We start from the raw sequence: 19,000 nt of genomic DNA on the forward strand, positions 1-19,000 counted from the left end.
AACCAACAACACACAAGCGCCTGATCTTGGAAAACCACAGTTGTTTCTGTGGTTGGGTTCCCTCTCCAGAGGTTTCCAAAATGAGAAGGCTGGTTTTGGGGGCAGTCTTTAAATATGTGTGTGTATCTTTCTAAAGAAGAGAGAAAAGCGGAAGGGAGGACCAGAAGCGTATTTTCCTGTTGTGCATGGCAGAGAAGAGGGGACCGGTTCTGGGCAAGGACGTGATCCCACTGGAAAGGCGTGAAAGAGAACGCCAGAAAGGACAGCTAGGGTTCCTAGGTTGGGACGTAAAAAACCACGACAGCCAGGAAGGTCACGCGTCTGCAGTCCGCTGAAATCCCTTGTAGCACGTTACAATCAGTTAAGGGCAAAACAAAATCAGAATGATACTAAGAGGTAGCAGCTGTTTATCTTCTCGGAGATTTCGAGGGTCTCTGGAAGCGGGCCAGGTAAGGGCGTTCTCCTGGAAGAGACTGGGGTAGGGCACCGTTCTGGCCGGGGGCTCCCCCAGAGCTGGGACGGGCGTGGGCCAGCCTGCGTGGAAACCGCCGCACGGGAGCCCGCGCGAGCCTCCGCCGGTCGACAGGCCAATTCCAAACCCAGAGTCATTTCTCGGGTAAAGTTATGCAGTCCTCACAACATATAAATAAAAGTTTAGTTCTGTGTTTCCATAGATCTTCTACATGGAGGCTAGCTGAATATTAGTGGAGTAACAATAATTATTAATAACAATAATCATCATCATAACAATAATTAATAGAATAATAATGCCTGGGCGGGCAGGGGGAGGGGGGTCCTTCATATGGCAGGGCGGGGCTTCCTGGGGAGGGGTCTATGTCTGGTAAAAGTGGTGGTAATGGTGGTGGTGTTCGTGGTGGTGGTGATGTTCGTGTCTCTGCACCGCCTGGCCGGCCGGGCTCTCGTACACCACCACAGCGGGCAGGTCCCTCACGCGGTCCCGCCCCACGACACTGCCGCCCACGGCCAGCGGCACCTGCGGCCCCCGGCACCCCTGCTGGCTCTCCTTGGCTCGGTGCTTGTGCTTCTTGTGCCCGAGGGGTGCCAGAGTGGGGAGGAGGGCCGGGCTGGCGGCCAGCTGGGCGGCCGGGGACACCGCGGGGACGGCGGGGCCCAGAGGGGGCTTGCTTCTTGCCCCTCTGGCCACATGGCCCGCACCCACGCTCTTGCCCTGGGCCTTGGGGGACCTCACAAAGTGCTTGCTCCCATCTTGGGTGCCCCGGAGCCGCTGCTGGACCTCCGAGACCTTGGCGAATGGGGCGTCAAGGAAGTGGAAGGAGCCCGGGTCCGCGCCTTGGGGCTTTCGGTGTGGGACGTGGATGGCTTCTGGCTCATGGGAGCGAGACCGAGTGGGGTTGGAGGTGCGGGGGGGCAGCTCTGACTTCTGGGCCACTGACGGGGAGCCTAGGAACCAATTTAACAGATATTTCATGAGCACCTACTGTGTGCGGGTGCCGCACTGTGCCCCCAAAACCACGCCCACGCCCAGTGCTCCCGGAACACTAACTGTTCTGACAGCTCCTCTCGCCCCGCCCCCCCCCCCCCCCCCCCAGCCCCGACTGCTCCTCGCTGCCTTGGAGGAACCTCTCTGGAACGGAACTTTGCCATCTGCTAAACGGAAAAAACTGCTTCTTCGTCGGGTCCTTAAAAAGAATTCATTCCCCTTCCAGGAGACGGACGAGAAAGAGAGACAGAGACCCTGCTACGAGTCCGAGGTCATGGGAACACGAAGGAAATTCAGGCATCTTCCTTCACTTACAGAGGTGATCGACACGGGAATTACACGTGGGAGGAAGGGGAGAAGGGGTGGGGGCGTGAAATGAAGTGGGCCGCCTCTTCATTTGTTTCAGCAAGGCGTCAACACATGTCAACGGCTGAGGAAGACAGAGCAATGGCAAAGGGCCTGGGGTAGGGGCACAGAACTACTGTGTTCATTGCATTGTAGGCCCCAAGATGCTCTTTGATTTTGTTCAGCTTTGTGCACGTGTTAGTCTTTTAAGTGTTTTTAATGTCATCTCCTCCCAGAGGACTCTGTAACCCGTCCAATCAAAGCTGTACCTGCCCCCAGCCCAGGGGCATGATGAATGCCCCCCACCCCACCCCACCCTGCAGGTGTAGGAGCTCCCTTACCAGGCCCGAACTGGGATGTGTAGTTCTCTATCCCGGCGAGATCTAAGTAGTGGTTTCTCCTCTCAATGTTCTCGTCCACGCAATGGTGGTCGCAACCAGACTGCTCCAGACGGCTGTCCCCCTGGAACCTATGACAAAGAAGCAAGTGAGTGGGTGGGCAGCAGCCCCGCCCCCCCCCCTACCTGGGGAGCCACCAGGAGGAATCCTTCTGAACTTTCCATGCATTTCCGTCTGGGTCTTGGGAAGGGGGGTGAGGGGAAGGGAGTGGTCATCTCGGCAATCTGTGTCTCTATTTCCTTCCCTGACGGCGGAGATAAGACCTCTTCTGGCCTCCCTGGGCCTTCTGGGAGGACCAGATAGGTATCTGCTTTGAACAGATCCAAAGTAAAGGTGAGAGGTTACTGGTCAAAGCTTCAGGATGCCCCAAAGTCAGGCTTCAAACCATGTGTGCCCATTGCAGACAAGAGGCCTAACGCCTCTTAGGGCTGGAGCCCCAGAGGGTGTGGACGGAAGCTCCCAAGCCATTGCCGCAGAGGGTGGCAGGCTCTGTACCCTGCCCCAAAGCCCAGAATGGGCCTTACCAGTGTGTGCGTGTGTAAGAAAGGGGGTGGGGACAGAGGTGCCCCCAGAGGCCACATTTCTCCCACTGCGGGAGCCTGGGTTCCCTGCCTCTCCCCTCCAAGGCTCTCTGATCTGCCAGCCCCACCTCCCTCACCCTCCCCACTCCCCAGCACAGCTAGCCTGCATGCCCAGATGCCTGGATTCCCAGCCCCCTCCCCACAACAAGCCTCGGCCCCTGCTTGGACTGCCTTCTCTCTCTTCCCTCTGGGCTCCTGCTTCTCACATTCCGGCCACTTCCTTTCCATTTCACAACAGGTACAGACACCCCGCCCCTGCCTTTCTGGGCCACTGAGGCCTCCTCTCGCCTCCTATACTGCCTGCCGTTCCTCTCTTCTCTTCCCTTACCTCCCTGCAGTTAACAAAATAACAACAGGCGGAAGAGAACTGTGGCCTTACGGTTTCTTAGCCATGATTCTGAAACCCAAAAAGCCTGAAGACCGACACTGCTCATGACCTGTCAGGCGGCCACGCTGCTCTAAACGGATGTGACGGTGGCCGTAGCCTTTGCATCACTTCATGCGGACAGTCCCGCGGCTCCGTGCGGAAATGTCAGTGCGCTAAATCCCAAGGTGCTGCCCAGACACCACACAGAATACGTAACTACGCCGAGAACACCTTGTCTCAAAGCTGGCGAATGCCGAATGCCAAAACATCTCGAGCCCAAAGCGTTTGGGACAAAGGAATGCGGACCTATATTTAGTTATTTTTAAAACCTCAGCTTGATTTGTGAGCCTGTCCTCTGAAGTCGCCGCCCCCCCCCCCCGCCCTGAAGAGAACACAGTCGGGAGCCCCCCCCCCCGCCCCCCGCCGCTCAGGCGGCACCCAGCTGGCACTCCACGTGTGCTCAGGTGCGCTGGGCTGCCGTCCGCCCTCCCGCAACCGGTGTACCTGAGCGGGGCTCGCTGCTGCTTCTCCCAGCTGCGCAGCTCCTCGGCGGGCTTGGTCTCCGCTCTGGGCCTCGTGCTCTGCAGGTCTGAGCCCCGCCCGAGAAAGAGCCGGGTGAGCGGTTCGCTCTTGCGTCCGCCAGCTTCCTGGCTCTGCTGGGGTTTTCTAAGCTCCCTGGCATGCAGCCCTTGACAAGTGGCCCACGGCAGCTCGCCGTGGCTCTGTGGAAGGGGTTCGCCAAGCCAGGACCAGACAGGGGGGTCTCGCGGCTACTTGTCCCCTTACCGTCTCCCCGGCTAGACTCCCCTCCTCCCCAGGCTCCTCAGCTGACATTCAAGGCCATGCCCTGCCCAGGCTCATCACAACACAAGCCCTCACTGTAGCTGCAGCTATGCCCACGCGCCCCTCCAGGGCTTTGCCTCCACAGGGCCCCCCACCTGTGATCCCTTCCCTATCCAGATCCTGCTCTTTCAAGGACCCGCTCAAATCCCGCCTGTCCACAGAGTCGCTCCCAGTGGAAACCCCCAGGACTCGCTCCCGCTCCTCCCAGGCAGGGGTGTGATCCTTCCAAGAGCTTGCAGTGGACTGGCCCCTGTGGCCCGGGCGGCCCTCCAACCCCTCACCAGGGTGATTGAGAAGGATGCCCTTCTTGCCCTGGCTTCCATCGGGGGCCACGGTGAGTTTCACCCGCAGGGTCTTGCTCGACGTCGGGGAGTGGTTGACGGAGGAATCAACCACCTCGTAGATGGTGTGCAGCAGGCTGGTGATGTCCTGCAGGGGAGCGAAGCAGAAAGGCACCCGGGGCTTCAGTCTCAGTGTCTCGACAACCCAGGAATCAGAGGGCCCGGTGAAGCCCCCCCCGGCTCCCCCAAAGTCAAGACGAAGGCACAAACTTGCACGTGAGAGGTTCATTTGAGAAGGGGTCCTAGGACACAGAAGCAAGGGGGCAGCAAACAGTGGACGCCCCGAACGAGCAGGTATGGCCGTGGCCAACCAGGCTCAGTCCACTTGGGCCCTCGGAAAGACTGTGTGGAACCCACCTCGGCAAACTCCCGTCCCTCGGTGGTTGAGAGTTGCCCCCCCCACCACCACCCCCACCCCAGGGATGCTCTAGCCCCTGGGCTTCCGGGCTGTCTTGCAAAGACTGAGCCGGCTCCCGGGCACCAGAGAAAGGTCTTATGGCGGGCACTGTCCACCACAGCAGCAGGTCAACCTAGAAGCAGGTCAGCGATCTTGCTGGGAACAAAGGCACCCACAGCACCTGCTTCAGGTCTGGTGAGCTCCTTCTGAATGCAAATGGAAAAGCAGATGTGTCCCTAAAGATGAAATACCCTGGGAGAACTTGAGCAAATCTCATCTTGTCTCTGGGCCTCAAGCTGTCCCCTCAGCCAGAACACTGGTGTCCAACCCATGCTCCGAGAAACATCTCAGACGCTTCTGACCGGCGAATGCAGGGATAAACGGGGCCTCCCTTTGTTCTGGGCATCCGCTAAGGTCGTTTGTCTGAGGTGGGGCTTCCGGCTTTACATGATGTAGGAAACCTCTGGAAGAGATGTCCGCTCTCTATAGGTCAGGCCCACAGAAGGCCGGTTATCTGCCCTGCGGCTCTTCGTAAACACAGACGGGCTCAGCCGTCGCTTCATTCCGTACCCATCAACGGTGCCTCCCACTCACCACAGCTGACTTGCCCTGTGGCCATGCGAGCTGAGTGAGGGTCACCCCGGAGGTCCAGAATCTCCTGCTAAATCTTCGGACTCTTTGATACTGGATAATTCTCATTTAGTTTTTCTCAGCTCCCCACCTCCCCACCTCCCCAGCCCCTGGCGACCACCATTCTACCCTCCGTCTCTAAGACAAGCCATTCCGGGTGATCGCACGGTATTTGCCTTTTTGTGACTGGCCTTGTCATTTTAGCGGAAAGTCCTGGAGGTGCGCCCACGTTGCAGCACGTGTTAGAACGTCCTTCCTTCTTAAGGCTGAATAATGCTGCGTTGTGTGGATGCGTCTATCCGTTCATCTGTGGACGGACCCTTGGGTGGCTTCTGCCTTTTGGCTGTTGTGAAGAACGCTGCTGTGAACACGGTGCGCAAGGATCTCCTCGAGACCCTGCTTTTGGGTGTGTACTCACAAGTAGAATGGCCGGGTCCCGTGGCGATTCTGCGTGTCGTTGTTCGAGGAGCCCCCATGCTGTTTCCCAACTCCAAGCAGTTACATCGTCTCACACCCCCACCGACAGCACACGGGGTTGATCGTGCCCCTTCCTCAGCGACACTTGCTCTTTTCAGTTTGGGGTTTGTTTTCAAACTTTTTTAATGGTTTTTTTTAATGTTTATTTATTTTTGAGAGAGAGGGAGAGAGAGAAGAGAGAGAGGCAGAGGAGCCGAAGCAGGCTCTGTGCTGACAGCAGAGAGCCCGACGCGGGGCTCCGACCCACGAACCGTGAGATCACGACCTGAACCGAAGTTGGACGCTCAACCGACTGAGCCACCCAGGCACCCCGTTTTTGATGTAATCAACGTATCTATTTTTACTTTCATTGCCTGCAATAACTTAATTTTTTTTTTATGTTTCTTTTTGAGAGAGAGAGTGTGTGTGTGTGAGCAGGGGAGGGGCAGAGACAAGTGTGGGACAGAGGATCTGAAGCCAGCTCTCCGTTGACAGCAGCGAGCCCAACACGGAGCTCGAACAAATGAACCGTGAGACCATGACCTGAGCCGAAGTCGGACGCTCAACCGACGGAGCCATCCAGGCTGATAACTTAATTTTTAACAAAACCTGGGGGGCTGGGCTGGAACATCTGTGGAAGCGGCCAATTTGAGACCCAGTCTTGCTGGCCTGCTCAGCAATCCCACCTCCTCTGGTGAGGCCCACAGGGGACTCCTCCTTTCTTCCCTAGGGCTGCTCTGCACAGCCACGTTTGCCCCCTCCCTCTTACCATCTTAGGAAGCCCAAGAAGGAGGCGTCAAATCCCCATTTTACAGAGGAGGAAAGTGACGCCCTCCAACATCATCCCCCCCGAGCGTCATCCCAAGCCAGGGGGCCCAGGGATTCGGGCTCTAGGAACCGGCACGCTCTGGCAATCCCCGCTGAAAAATCAACTCTTGCCTGCATGGGGCCCAGCACACAGAAATAGGTGCCTGCGAATATTTATTGCCCAAACGAACAGGCGCTTTCTTCCGAGTTGGGAAGCTGGCCCAGACGCCGGCTCCGGGCTGCAGCCGCGGTGAGGAAGGAGCCCCTCTGCCCTCGCACACAGAAGCACGCACGCAGACAGCCGGAGAGTATGGAGGGGACCGGTATTTATAGCCAGGTTTGAGAAGTGGCCTTGGGGCTAAAAATAGACCAAGGGAAACACTAGGCTGGTTTCTCCCTGGACCGGAAGCCAACCTCCTCGCTCCTCAGCAGAAGGAAGACACGATCCGGCGATGCCTTCTCCAGGCCGGGCGGGAGCACCTTCCTTGGAAACCCTCGCTTCCCTGCTCTTCCTCTGGTTGCCAAGGGTAAAGGAAGGCAAGACGCACAATCAGACAGCAGTGTCTGCGAGCAGGTTCCTGTGAGGCCTCCAAGGTTGGGGGGCCGGGGCGGGGGGAGGCGACCCTTTTACGGTCAGCACGTGAGGCCCCTCGGCATTTCCGAACCGGAAAGGAATGAAGAAGGCAGCGACCAGAGGCAGCATGGCCTTCACCACTGCACATGTCAGAAGAGAGGGCAATGCTGCCACACCCCTGAGAAGCCCGGCCTGGCTGCCTGCGTGGCCTTAACAAACAGCTCGGGGCCTCCGCAACTCAGCTCGCCTGACCAGGTTTCCAGATTGCAGTGTGTCCCCCTGTGAAGATAATTACACCACGGCTGCCATATTCCCAAACAGGATGGGGAAGAACGGTGGCTCTGACTCTGGAAAAACCATAACCCCTCACACAAAGAACCACAGCTGGAGGGGACGGGGGTTCACCTGGACCTTCCCCAGCCTCCACGAGCAAGGTGTCCAGCCAGGAAGGGTTTTCGCTGCTTCCCAAGTACCCAGGCCCCTCTCGGGGGCCTTGCCTGCCCACGATCCCCTAATAACAGCCCCTTGATTTTATTTCATGAGCCAAACGCACGTTCACCTTCAGTCTGTGTGGCTCATGTATCACATAACTTCCCCTGGGCTCCAGAAGGAGCACCTGACCCAGAATAGGCCATCTGAAACATCACAAACCCATGGCAAAAACGACCGGGTCAGGGCCACTCGTGCGAGGCAATCGGAGCCTGTGAAATTCAGTTCTGGAACTTCCACATGGTGGGGTGGGGGGGTCGCTGAGAGTCTCAGATAGAGAGTAAAATGTCAGCCACCACCTTGCTACTGGCCAGGGGAAAGGCTGCCAGACATTGAAGGAACACAGAGGAAACAGAGCCGCGAGGACAGCTAGTCCTGACAACACTGAGCCTCTGGATCCAGCCGTGCCTGAAGTCCGTGCCCTGGACCACATTGCAGTTACATGAACCAATATATTCCTTTATTATTATTTTTTTTAACCTATAGCAGTTTGCTGGGATTCTGTCACGTATGTCCCAAGGAGTCCTGAATTATTAAAAGTCACTCATGGCTTCTTCCCCCTGTTCTAACGTTCCTTAAGCCCCGGCTGAGGAAGAGACGCCCTTTTTTCCAGCCAGGCCTCCCCTCTGGCAGCTTCTCCTGCACCACCCACAGAAAAGAAAACCCCTAGCCCTGCACCAGGTAGGGACACAAGACAGCAAAGCTTCTCTGGGCACACCCCTGATGCCCTGGCGAGCCAGAGGCGGCCAGCCATGCTAATCTCGGACCCCTCTGCAGACCTGTCTGAAAACCAGAGCTTCCTGAGGAGGGAGACGATGTCACAGAGGAACAGTAGGAAAAGAAATAAGGAGGCAAAAGGGGGGATGCCAAGGTCCAGGGTAAAAGGGGGGCAGGGACTGCAAGAATTCAGACCAGGTCATGCTCTTGCTTAAACTAACCCACCAGTGGCCTCCCTCAGCACCAGGGCTCAAAGCCAGGGCCTGCCCTGCCAGCTCCGGCCGCAGCCATGTCTCCTGGTGAACCCACCGGTCTCCGCCGGTTCCTTAAACACCCGGAGCACTCCTGCTGGGTCCAAGCCCGGGACTCTGTCCCCACGGGGAGGCCTCCCTAGACACACTGGTCCCTCTCTGTCACACTGTTTACTTCCTTCACTGAACACGTCACAGCCTACGGTTACCCTGTGATTGCTTGGGATCTGCCTCCTGAAGCAGCTGCCAGAGCCACAGGCTAGGAACTCTGTCTGCACTGCCCCCCTGACCTTGTCCTCACACCTAGGGCACAGTGGATGCACACAGTGGGTGCTCAATATTCAGACGGAGGCGTGGGAGAAGGGTGAGAGGCACACAGGGAGGAGAGAGGCGTGGCAGGAAGGCTGAGGGGAGAGACACAGGTGTTCGGAGGGAGTCGGGTGGGACACGGCCGTGCACAGAGCCGCTGACACAGCCCTCGGGGCTGGGGGTGCTCGTTCCTGTGTGGGCGCAGGGAGGCCCCACCTGGCCTCTGTGTGCCCCCCCTGGCCCCAGCTCCCAGGCAGACCGGCTGAGGTGGGAGGTGGCCTGGGGTGGTCCCAGCTCTGGGACTACAGACGGGAGGAGGCAGGACCTCAGGCACCTGCCTCCTGACCTTCCCCTTCTCTAGTGGGGGCAGTGCCTGGCCTGAGTCCCAGGGAGCCGGCCGCCCCTTCCTGTCACCTCTGCCCACTCACCAGGCAGCTCTGGGACATTCCTCCAGGTCTCCCTGGAGCTCCAGCGGCCCTGCTCCCCTCCCCACGTCCCACCACTGCCCGTCAGGCTGCCCGTGGGGGCAGGACCGGCCTTAGGAGAAGGAGAAGGGGCAGGAGTGTTCAAGGGCATGGCCAGTGGCCCCCTGCCTGCCACGTGCACTCACCTCGCGCGTGACCTTGCCATTATTGTCAAAGTCGTACAGGGTAAAGGTCCACTCCTGCCGGCTGTCCTCTTCCACAGACACGTCACATTGTAGCTCCTGGGCATGAACAGACAACACACGGGCGTGGCCGGAGCGCCCAGGGGCCAGGTTCTGGGGCTGCCACCTCCCTGCTGCTCTCCCCAGACCTTGTGTGAAGGAAGAGCAAAATGACCGAGACGTGAGGGGTCAGAGGGGAGGCCAGGCTGGGCACCGGAGGTCTGGCCCAGGGAGGCATGCCCACAGGGGTGCCAGACCGCATCTGGGCCTTTGGAGGCAAAGGAAACACCAGGGGTGTGAGTCAGGGGTGTGAGACGAGGCTTCTTTGTGGCCTCAGGGAAACTAAACCTGGACCAAGGGACAGAAGTTACTGGAAGACACAGGGCCCAGTAATGAGAGGCTATGGCAGGACTCCCAGGGTGGACACCTGACCCGGAAGGCAGGAGAGGGTGAGCATTAAAAGGTAAAGCTCCAGGTCAGCCCCAGATGCCAGCCAGTGCTTAGCCCTCCACAACGGTGTGACCCAGGGCATGGCTTCTCTGTGCCTCAGTTTCCCCTCATATAAATCATGGAAAAGGACAGTACTGTTCTCCTAAGGCTGTTGGGAGCATGAAGTGCCCCGCCCCACATCCCTCAGCTTTCCCCTGCAGCCATGGTGGACAGTTCCCCGACCTCCCACCCCAAGCATCCAGCTTCTGTGTCTGAGTCCCGGCTGCCCCGGCGGGGATCCACCCATCAACCCACTGGCATTGGCTTCCCTCCATTCCTGCTCCCTGGGATCACCTCCCAAGTCCTTGCCTCAGGGTCCACCGTGATGGAACTGGAAAAGCGTGGAACTGCTTGGCACATAGAGAAGTCCAATTAGTGGTAGTAGCTGCTGTGATCTTTGCTGCAGTGCTAACATGGGATTTACGTAATGTTAACAATGACTTCATTATCATCGCTCACATAGCCCAGCGTGTCTCACCACAGGGACCTGAGCTGGGAGGTGGTAAGCTTGGTCACTGGCAGCACATATACAGGGGCCAGTGGAACACCACATAGAAAGTTCTAGAAAGGTGGGCTATTTTGGAAAAGAGAGTCACGACGTTCCATAAAAACAAGCGACGATGCTCCCAGACCACTCTGTGCCACGTCTTGCCTCCGCTCCCCTCTCCTTTTGCAGGAAGACAGGCTCGGCACCCCCAGAGAGGGGTGGCACCTGGCCTCTGAATGCAGGCAGGAATGTGCCCACACATGGCGTCCCTGCCCCCAGCCTCTGCAGCTCGAAGCCAGTTCCCTCCAGCAGTCCTCGGGCGGCCCACGCTGAGTTCAAAGTCGGCCTTCCCTCAGTTGTGACATGCCCGTCTGATACCTGCCAAGTGGCCACTCTGCTCTGCAAGGCACCGTTTCATGTAGCACAGCACTTGCCCTGCACACACACACACACACACACACACACACACACACACACACGCGCGCGCGCGCACACGCACACACACACACAGCGGTTACCCGATTCCTTCTCCCTGGCCCTTGTGCTCAGCCCCGAAGACAGCTCAGGGCTGAGTAACTATCCCTACCCCCCCCTCCCTCAAGCTCTGTCATGTGCATTTTTTTGTCCTCGTGCCCCCACTACTGGGACTTCTCAGGTGAATCCTCCTCATGGGCCCTGGCTGAGTCCCAGGCAGTCGACCCGGCCCTTTCCAGAAACAGGCCTCCAGGGAAGCGAGACATCAGAAGCCTGCCCTCTGAGCTGCCGACCACCCCAGAAGACACTAGGGACGCCGGTGGGCCCCAGGGCGGAAGCTGGCAACCTCAGCTCCCCGACCAGGTTGTGCTCACCCGCCTCAGCTCCTGCGTTCGGGGCCCGCTGTGACCTGTCTTTCACCTTCTCTCGTGTCATCCCCCCGAGTCCCCACCGTCACCGCTCAGCACAATGCAGCTTGTTATTCCCACACAACGTGTGGCACCGGCAGGCCTCTGGGCCTTTGGTCCTGCTATTCCCTCGGCCTCAAGTGCTCTCCTTACCCCAAAGGCTCCGTGTCATGACCTCTCGCAACTCCTACTCCTGCACTCAGAGGCTCCACTCAGACGCCTGTCCTCTCCGACCCGTGCTTGCAGCCACCGCTGCGCAAAAAGTCTGTCACACCGCATCCCTCCAGCCTGACTCAGGTGACCACCCCCTCCGCGTGCTCCTAGGTCCCCATCACATCGCCGGCTGTGCAGTTCCTGGGTCTGTCCCCTGTGAGGGCAGGAGCCCTGTCCAGTTCACTGCTGGGTCCCCTGGTAACCAGCAGCTGTCAATCAAGCTTGGCCGGAAGGAAGAAGGAAAGTGCTTCTGTGAGACTGGGACACCCTTTTAAGCACGTTAGATGCATTAACTCACCATACTTACTAATACCCCGATAAGGTGGATACTGCTCCTACCCCCATTTCATAGGTGAGGCCAGTGAGGCAGTGGCAGAGCTAGGAAGGGAACCCTAGCCTCCTGGTTCCAGAGCTATATGTGGTCTCGTGGAGGAAAGTAGAGAAGGAAGAAGGGAGGGGGAAAGGAGGGCAGAGAGAAGCTTCCGGAAAGCGCCGTGCCGATAAGCCTGGGTTTTGCTCTCCAAGCACCTGGCCCTGCTCGGTGCAAAGAAGGAGCTTAATACCCTGTTTGGGATGGGGCAGGACAGACAGACTGCAAGCTCTGGGAGGGCGTGTTCCTTGTGCTGTTCACCACACAGGGAAACTGAGTCCCAGATAGGGTCAGGGACCTGCCTAAGCCCTCCTGCCCCCTGGGCACCAGCCCATGATGAGAACAGGCCCCAGGAGTTGGACAGGAATTGTTTCTCTCACTGGTGAGGAAATCTGAGGCCCAGAGAGGGAGGCGGTCACCTCGTACAGTAATGGCTGCACCCCCGTCTGTGCTCGCGTCCTTCCCGCGGACCACCGGGCCACAGCCCAGCGGGGGCCTCTGGCCACCACCCCACGCTGCACGGCTAGGGGCCAGGGCCGAGTGGGGTGGCAGCGGGGAGTCCTCAGGGCCTGTGCTGAGCTGGGGCGGCCCCAGACGTGGCAGGACAAACCTCCCACAGAGGACCGCTGTTCACACAGGAGGTGAAGGGCCTTCACATCTGGAAGGGCCGCAGCCTCCCTCCTTGAAAAGTACCACTGAGAGGAGAAAACCCTTCCCTCCAGAGTCCGCGCCAGGAAAGGAAACTTACTTCAAATTTCAGCTGCTTCTTGGGACCCGGGCAAGATTCACTCGCCTTCTCCCTCCTCTTCTCGTCTCCACTGGCCAGCCCGTCTGTCTTCTCGGGAGGAAGGGCCACTGCGGGGACGGCAGGGGAAAAAGTATGAGGACAGTCCCCAGCAGGGCCGTGGGGCCCCCGTACCCACCGCGGCTTTGTTCTGGGGACCGTGTGCAGGACCGCCAGGGTGCCGGGCCCCTCCTGTCCCGCCGGTGTGGAGGCCAAATGACTTTGTGCTCTCTGGGCTCTGATAACATCCAGGGCTGCCCGAGGGCAGACCGCTCCCAGGATGCATCTGTGCCAGCCTCTCAGATCACCCAGTGGGCCTCTCAGACCTCCATCCCCTGCCCCAACGTTACAGCTCAGAGAAGCAGCCTGCAGCCGGCCAGGGCAGTGCCAGACCACAGAGGGGGGTCGCAGACCAGGGCCGCTTTCCACACAGTCCTGCTGCCTTCCCTGCTGACATCCGGGCCTCCTCAAAGACGCCGCCTGCCTGTGCCCAGCACACCGGTGCGTGGTCAGGAGGAGTGAGGGAAACGGGGAGCGCGGTGCCTCTCTCAGCCAGTCCGGGGAGGTTAGTCTCTGCTTGGGCCCGGATCCTTCCGACACTATGTGTGACCCAGGGCGGGTCACAGAACTTGTCCAGACGTCTCAACTAGTCTCCCCTGCTGTAACACGGGGATCATAACAGTCCCCTCCCCAGAGGATCCCTGTGTGGACTGAATGAGCTATGACTGTGAAAGGCCAAGGGCCTAGGGCCAGCACACAGGGTCCTAGTGATTAGTAGTGATGGAGGAATGATGTCCCCCCTGCCCCCCCGCCCCGACTCAATCTCTTGGGAATCAGCACAGCTGTTAGCTAAGTTTTCTCAAAACTGAGGCTTCTGGAATACAAAAGGACACAGAAGCATCCTATCAAACACAGGCAGCCTGGGATGGGGAGCAGGACAGGGAGGGAGGAGCTGACGATAAGGACGCTCGGGTCACCAGTCCAGACAGGCGGGGACAGGAAGGCCGTGGCGGCAACCGACTGACCTGGCCCCATCCATAGCTCCCCTCCCGCCTGGGCCTGAGCGCCCCCTTCTTTCTGTTCACTCCGGGCACACCCAGAGAGACGCGGGGAGCCCCCCGGCCCGCGATGCCCCCACAGCAAGGCAACCATTCTCTAGGGCTGTCAGGGCAACCATTCCCCAGTTGCAGTCGCAGACCCCAGCTCCCTTCTGGTGCTTTCACAGAATGCAGCCAAGGAGGACATAGGGAGCACTTGATGGGGGGAAGGCGACCAACGCTGGCTGCTTCTGATATACTGGGTAAGACCAGGCCCTGCCCTCCCTGCTCCTCCAAAAGCAGAGACCGCAATGGCCAGGAGGTGTGCCACTCCAGTGTGACCCGAGCCCCGGGACAGTCAAGTGGGCAACCAGCCAGTGACCCGAGGACAGCCAAGCACACAGCCTAGGCCACCCTGACTCCCCCGTACTGGCGACCCGCTGGGCCAGAGCAGCCGCCACCATGGAACCAGACAGGGTACAAGGCAGAGTCGCGTCTACGAGGCGACAAATAAGTAGGCACTGCTGTCACCTCTATTTAAAAGAAGGCAAAGAGGTCGAGAGGCTTGTCTGAGCGAGTCGGGGGGCTGGGTCTCTCTCCATGCCCAGCCGTCTGCTCTAGGAGCCCCCCAGCACCTCTAGGGGGTGCCAGTGAGCTCGGCGGGAGTGTCCTGGTTGTGAGGACCGATGTCCTGGGTCCATATCCTGACCCTGCAGCTGACTGGCCTGGGCAACTTTGGGGTAAGGCGCTGGACTTTTCCGGATCTCAGTCTCCTCGTATGTTAAATGGGGATGAGATGGTTTCTTCCCCACAGAGTTATGGGGAGGAGGGGGACACGGTGAGAAAAGTGCCTACTTAGCACGGCAGCTTACGGGCGATAGGTGCTCAGTAAACACCGGCTTTTGCAAATGATGGAGATGACCCATGAGCCCTGCGGATAGCCCGGATCCCAGTGCCCCCCCTCAGCCCAAAACCGCCCCACTGGAGAAACCATGGTGCTCTCCTGACCTGCAACATCTTCTTTTCAGCCCCCCTGCAGGGCGGGGAGAAGAAAGAGAAACAAAGGCCAGCCCCATCTTCAAAGCTGCAGCTCCCTCCACAGAGGTCCCGGCTGGAGATGTAAGCCAGCCAAGCTTATCGAAGCCAAACTTCAAGTTCAAAGAGAAGTTATCAGAAAACCACCTTCAGGTTCAACATTGCCTTTCAAGTTCCACTTGATAAAACCCAAAGAAAAGAAACCTCTGTCCCTGCTCTCTCCTTTTCTGGAGCACCCCCCACCCCCACATACAGGCCCTCCTCCCTTCCCCTCCCCTCCTCTCTCCTCACCCGGGGCGGGGGAGGGGGGGGTGTGTGGGAAAAAACGTCCCCTCCACCGCTCACCCTCTTTATGTGTCTTCTCTAAGGACAAACGTGGTCTGGATTGCCTTCTCTTCACCAGGGGGTCCCTCATCCCATCCCAGCTCAGAAAACCACCCGGACACCCATGGGGCTGGCCACTGACAGGCGGGGGGAGACTGGGAGCCACCCTGCCCCAGAGCCCTGGGGGCCGGGAACAAGGACAGTAAGCACCCTTTGTCCCCACCAAAGGCCCTTCACCTGGTCACTGTCCCCTGCCCAATGGCCACAGGCGGTACCAGAGAGCTGGTCAGAAAGCCTGGCGGACCCCAGTGTCAGAAGGAGGGACTAGAACTCCTGTGAGTTCTACACCCACATGTGAACCCTCTCGAACCAAACAGCATCAACTAGCCCCCGGCCCCACCTGCCGTGTGCAGAACAAACCGCCCTCTATCCATCAACCCCGAGGCTCACGGGCAGGCACAGCAAGGGTAAAGGGTGCTCACCTCGGGCTGCCCAGGTCCCAGCAACCAGCAAAGAGAATGGCATTTTTGTCAAGATGGACTTTGGCTCCAGATTTCGAGCCCTTTCTCTGTCTCTTACTCCTGTTCAGCCCAGCGGATTCCCCCCCCCAGAGATGATCTTTTGGGGGGCACAATTTCAGAGGCACTCGGATCACTCTTTAATCATTCACAGTAACAGCTAATTTCAAAGAAGAAAGGAGGGCTGGAGGAGAGGTAGGAGAAGGAAGGAAAGGGATAGACTAAGGAGGAAAGCAAAGCCTTCAAGTTCAAAGACTCGTATTCCGGGTTTATATTCTGGGCTCACAGTGTCTGTGAAGTACCTTTGGATGAGAGAGCAGGACGCCCTGGGAGCCAAACCCACCCAACGCCTATTTTTGTAAATAAAGTTTGAGTGGCGCACAGACACGCTCATGTGCACCGTGTGTGGGTGCTTCACTCTACAACGCAAAGTTCAGGAGTCACGACAGAGACCGTACGGCCCATAAAGCCCAAAAGATGTACTCTCCCGGCCCTTTATAGGAAAGACTGCGGGGGCACCTGGGCGGCTCAATCGGTTAAGTGTCTGACTCTTGACTTCAGCTCAGGTCACAATCCCACAGTTCGTGAGACCAAGCCCTGTGTCAGGCTCTGTGCTGACAACGAGAAGCCTGCTTGAGATTCTCTCTCTCCCTCTCTCTCTCTGCCTCCCCCTCAACAATCAATCAATAATCTTTTTTTAAAAAAAGAAAAGATGGTGAACTGTACTTAGGTAAATGCAGCCCTCCCTCCCCGTTAGGGTACCCTGATAAGCAGGGTGCAGGCTGGATTTCACCTGCTGGTCACCTGCTTAACTGGAAACTCTTGTGCAGTACACAACCTGCCCAACCATACACAGCAGGCATGGAAGAGAGAAAATGTCAACTCTGCTTTCTTAAAACCAACTCTCAGCTCAGATGAGTCTGGGGGGCAGTGTGTAAGCTCCTTCTCCTCGGAAACTACTCCCTGTCCTTCCTCACACCATGGCTGCGAGGAGCCTGCTGGCTGTGTTTACCAGATGATGGCTCTCTCCCACATTAGCTCCCAACCTGGCATCTCTCCACCCCCAGCAACTGCCAGATTAAATGCATTACTTGACCATCTTCACCCGGCTCCCTTTGATGTTCCCTTCTCAAGCTTCAAAATACCTTTTGGAGGGAGATCAGACAGCATTAAACAGAATTACTAATTAATTAAGCAAAGTTAAATTTTAAACACTGTTTGTTGTGTTAGCCAAAAGCCTGAACAGAACAGACTTTTTTCCTCCACTGAGATCAAAGACAGTCTCTTCCCTGTCCCTCCCCCAGTTTAAAAAGAAGAGGGGGCTGGGGAGGAAGAGAGGGAAAGAAGAGAGTGCAGGGGAGCGTCAGTAAGCAAGGAAAGACCCAAGTGGGGGCGATCTTTGGGGGTGGCCGTGGGGTCTAGACTCCCAGCCCTCACCCTGCGCCCCCAGTCCCAATGGGAGGCATCAACAGCTCATTTGGGACTGCATGCTGGGAGAGCCACGGTCACTTTCTCAAGACTGTTTAGCCTGGCAAATAGCAGTGACCCAGGGAGCCGGATGGCACAGCCCACCCAGCCAGAGCTGCTGACAGCCGGCGCCACCCAAACAGTGTGAGACTCAGGCTGTGAAATAAAACAGACCCGCCCTCCCACAGCCCCACCCTCCCTGGCACCCAGGTGGGACCAGCACCTCAGCGTTCTTCCCCAAGGGGCCTGGGCTCATCTGAGAAGCAGGTTGTGTACTGCACAACTCTAGGGGACTCCATTCACAGGCTGGACCCCAGATGCCTGTGTAGTGCTGGTGACAGTTTTCAGACAGACGGCAGAAAGGTGTCTTGAGGGGGGCTCCTTTCTCCAATTTGCACAAATGCATTTGTTACGCACAGAGCACAGTCTGTCCCCACCTGGACTAGCCCTTCATTCTGCACAATCTGATCTGGGGTCTCTTGACAGCTTCACAGGAGCCTGCCACATGCTGGCAGGCAGACTGCAGGTCTCGTGGGAGCCAGGGTCCTGCTGGCTAGTGCCCCTGGGATGCCCAGAGCACACAACACGTACCACCCATGCACAGGGCAACCATCCCACCCCAGTGTGCTCAACTGCACCAAATCCCATAGGCAGACACAAGGAAGCCTGCCTAACAAACACGCCATAAATTCTGGCCTGATTGAGACTAGGAACCGGAGTGAGGAAGGGGGTGGTTGAAAGAGGTAGGTTCTGATCCTGAATCCCATACTTAGGCTAAAATCCCAACCCTGGATGATATCAGCAAATGCCAGCTTGCTTTAACACAATCCAGAAAGGCCTGGTTGATAATAAACTTTGGAAGTAGGGGACAAGTCTGAAACACAGTTATGACTACATCAACCCCACCAAAGACCAGAAATCACTAACACTCAAAGGCATGGCTCTCTTAGCCCGGTTACCTGCCACGTTCTTCCCAGTTGATACGATGTAAAGATTTAACGCAAGCCAGCGCTTCCTTGCCGGAGGTTGGACCCCCGCCCTGATGTCCCCACAGGCCTTTCCCAATTGTCCATGTACAGATTATCTGCTGCAAATATTTTAGTCTCAGGGTGGCTCGCCAGGATGTTTCTGACTCTCCAGCCCTCCGCCAGCAGCTGCGAGAGGGAATGCAGAGGAATTTTAATATTAGCCTATGCCAAATATAATTAGGCGCGTAAATCTGTTGCCAGTAAAAAGAGAAAGGTATCATATGTACATTCCAGGCCAAATGGTTTCTTGTGTTATCTGCACGAGGCTCTCCTCAGGGAGCAAGGATCCCAGAGACACACAAATCTGTCTGTCAACGAGCGCAGCCGCGGGCTGGTGGAGTTAGTGGGTGTGCGCGTTACTCCATCAGGGCCTCTAAGTAACACCAGGCAGGATAGGTTACTGTTTGCATCTTACCAAAGAGGAAACTAAACTCAAAAAGCAAAGTGGATCAAGCCATTTCCCTGCCGAGATCGATCTGCCCGCCGCTGTCTCTCAGCCCTGTCTCCCCACGGAATCGCTTTCCAGTTTTTGACCCAGCCGTGCTCTCACACTGTTATCCCTGCCAAGAACGCCTGTCCTGGCTCTCCAGCTCCTGCTCACCCTTCAGGTCCTCAGCTTAGGCCTTCCAACCTGGGAGATGGTGCCTGCATACCCCCCGGGGGCTAGGTTAGGGTTCCTTGCTCAGTGACACTCTCTCACACCGCCGTTATCATTACTCAGTTCATCCTAGCTTCTCGCTGTGGCCCCAGAATA

The 19,000-nt window shown here is 57.7% G+C and overlaps 1 protein-coding gene across 2 annotated transcripts in view; it reads right to left on the reverse strand.

The window, feature by feature from the left end:
* Positions 1-390: 390 nt before the first annotated feature.
* NKD1 (NKD inhibitor of WNT signaling pathway 1) overlaps positions 391-19,000 on the reverse strand; it is an 81,014-nt gene continuing 62,404 nt past the window's right edge. For both annotated transcript variants that reach the window (XM_027044529.2, XM_027044530.2), the window contains 6 exons: positions 12,802-12,908; positions 9,578-9,673; positions 4,278-4,425; positions 3,658-3,742; positions 2,149-2,276; positions 391-1,422 (listed from right to left, as the gene is read on the reverse strand). In XM_027044529.2, the coding sequence (XP_026900330.1) occupies positions 833-1,422; positions 2,149-2,276; positions 3,658-3,742; positions 4,278-4,425; positions 9,578-9,673; positions 12,802-12,908 (1,154 nt within the window). In that variant the 3' untranslated portion in view covers positions 391-832. The remainder of the gene's footprint in view (positions 1,423-2,148; positions 2,277-3,657; positions 3,743-4,277; positions 4,426-9,577; positions 9,674-12,801; positions 12,909-19,000) is intronic.

This window comes from Acinonyx jubatus, chromosome E2 (genome assembly GCF_027475565.1).
Source record: "Acinonyx jubatus isolate Ajub_Pintada_27869175 chromosome E2, VMU_Ajub_asm_v1.0, whole genome shotgun sequence".
In the NCBI taxonomy this organism is placed as follows: Eukaryota; Metazoa; Chordata; class Mammalia; order Carnivora; family Felidae; genus Acinonyx; species Acinonyx jubatus.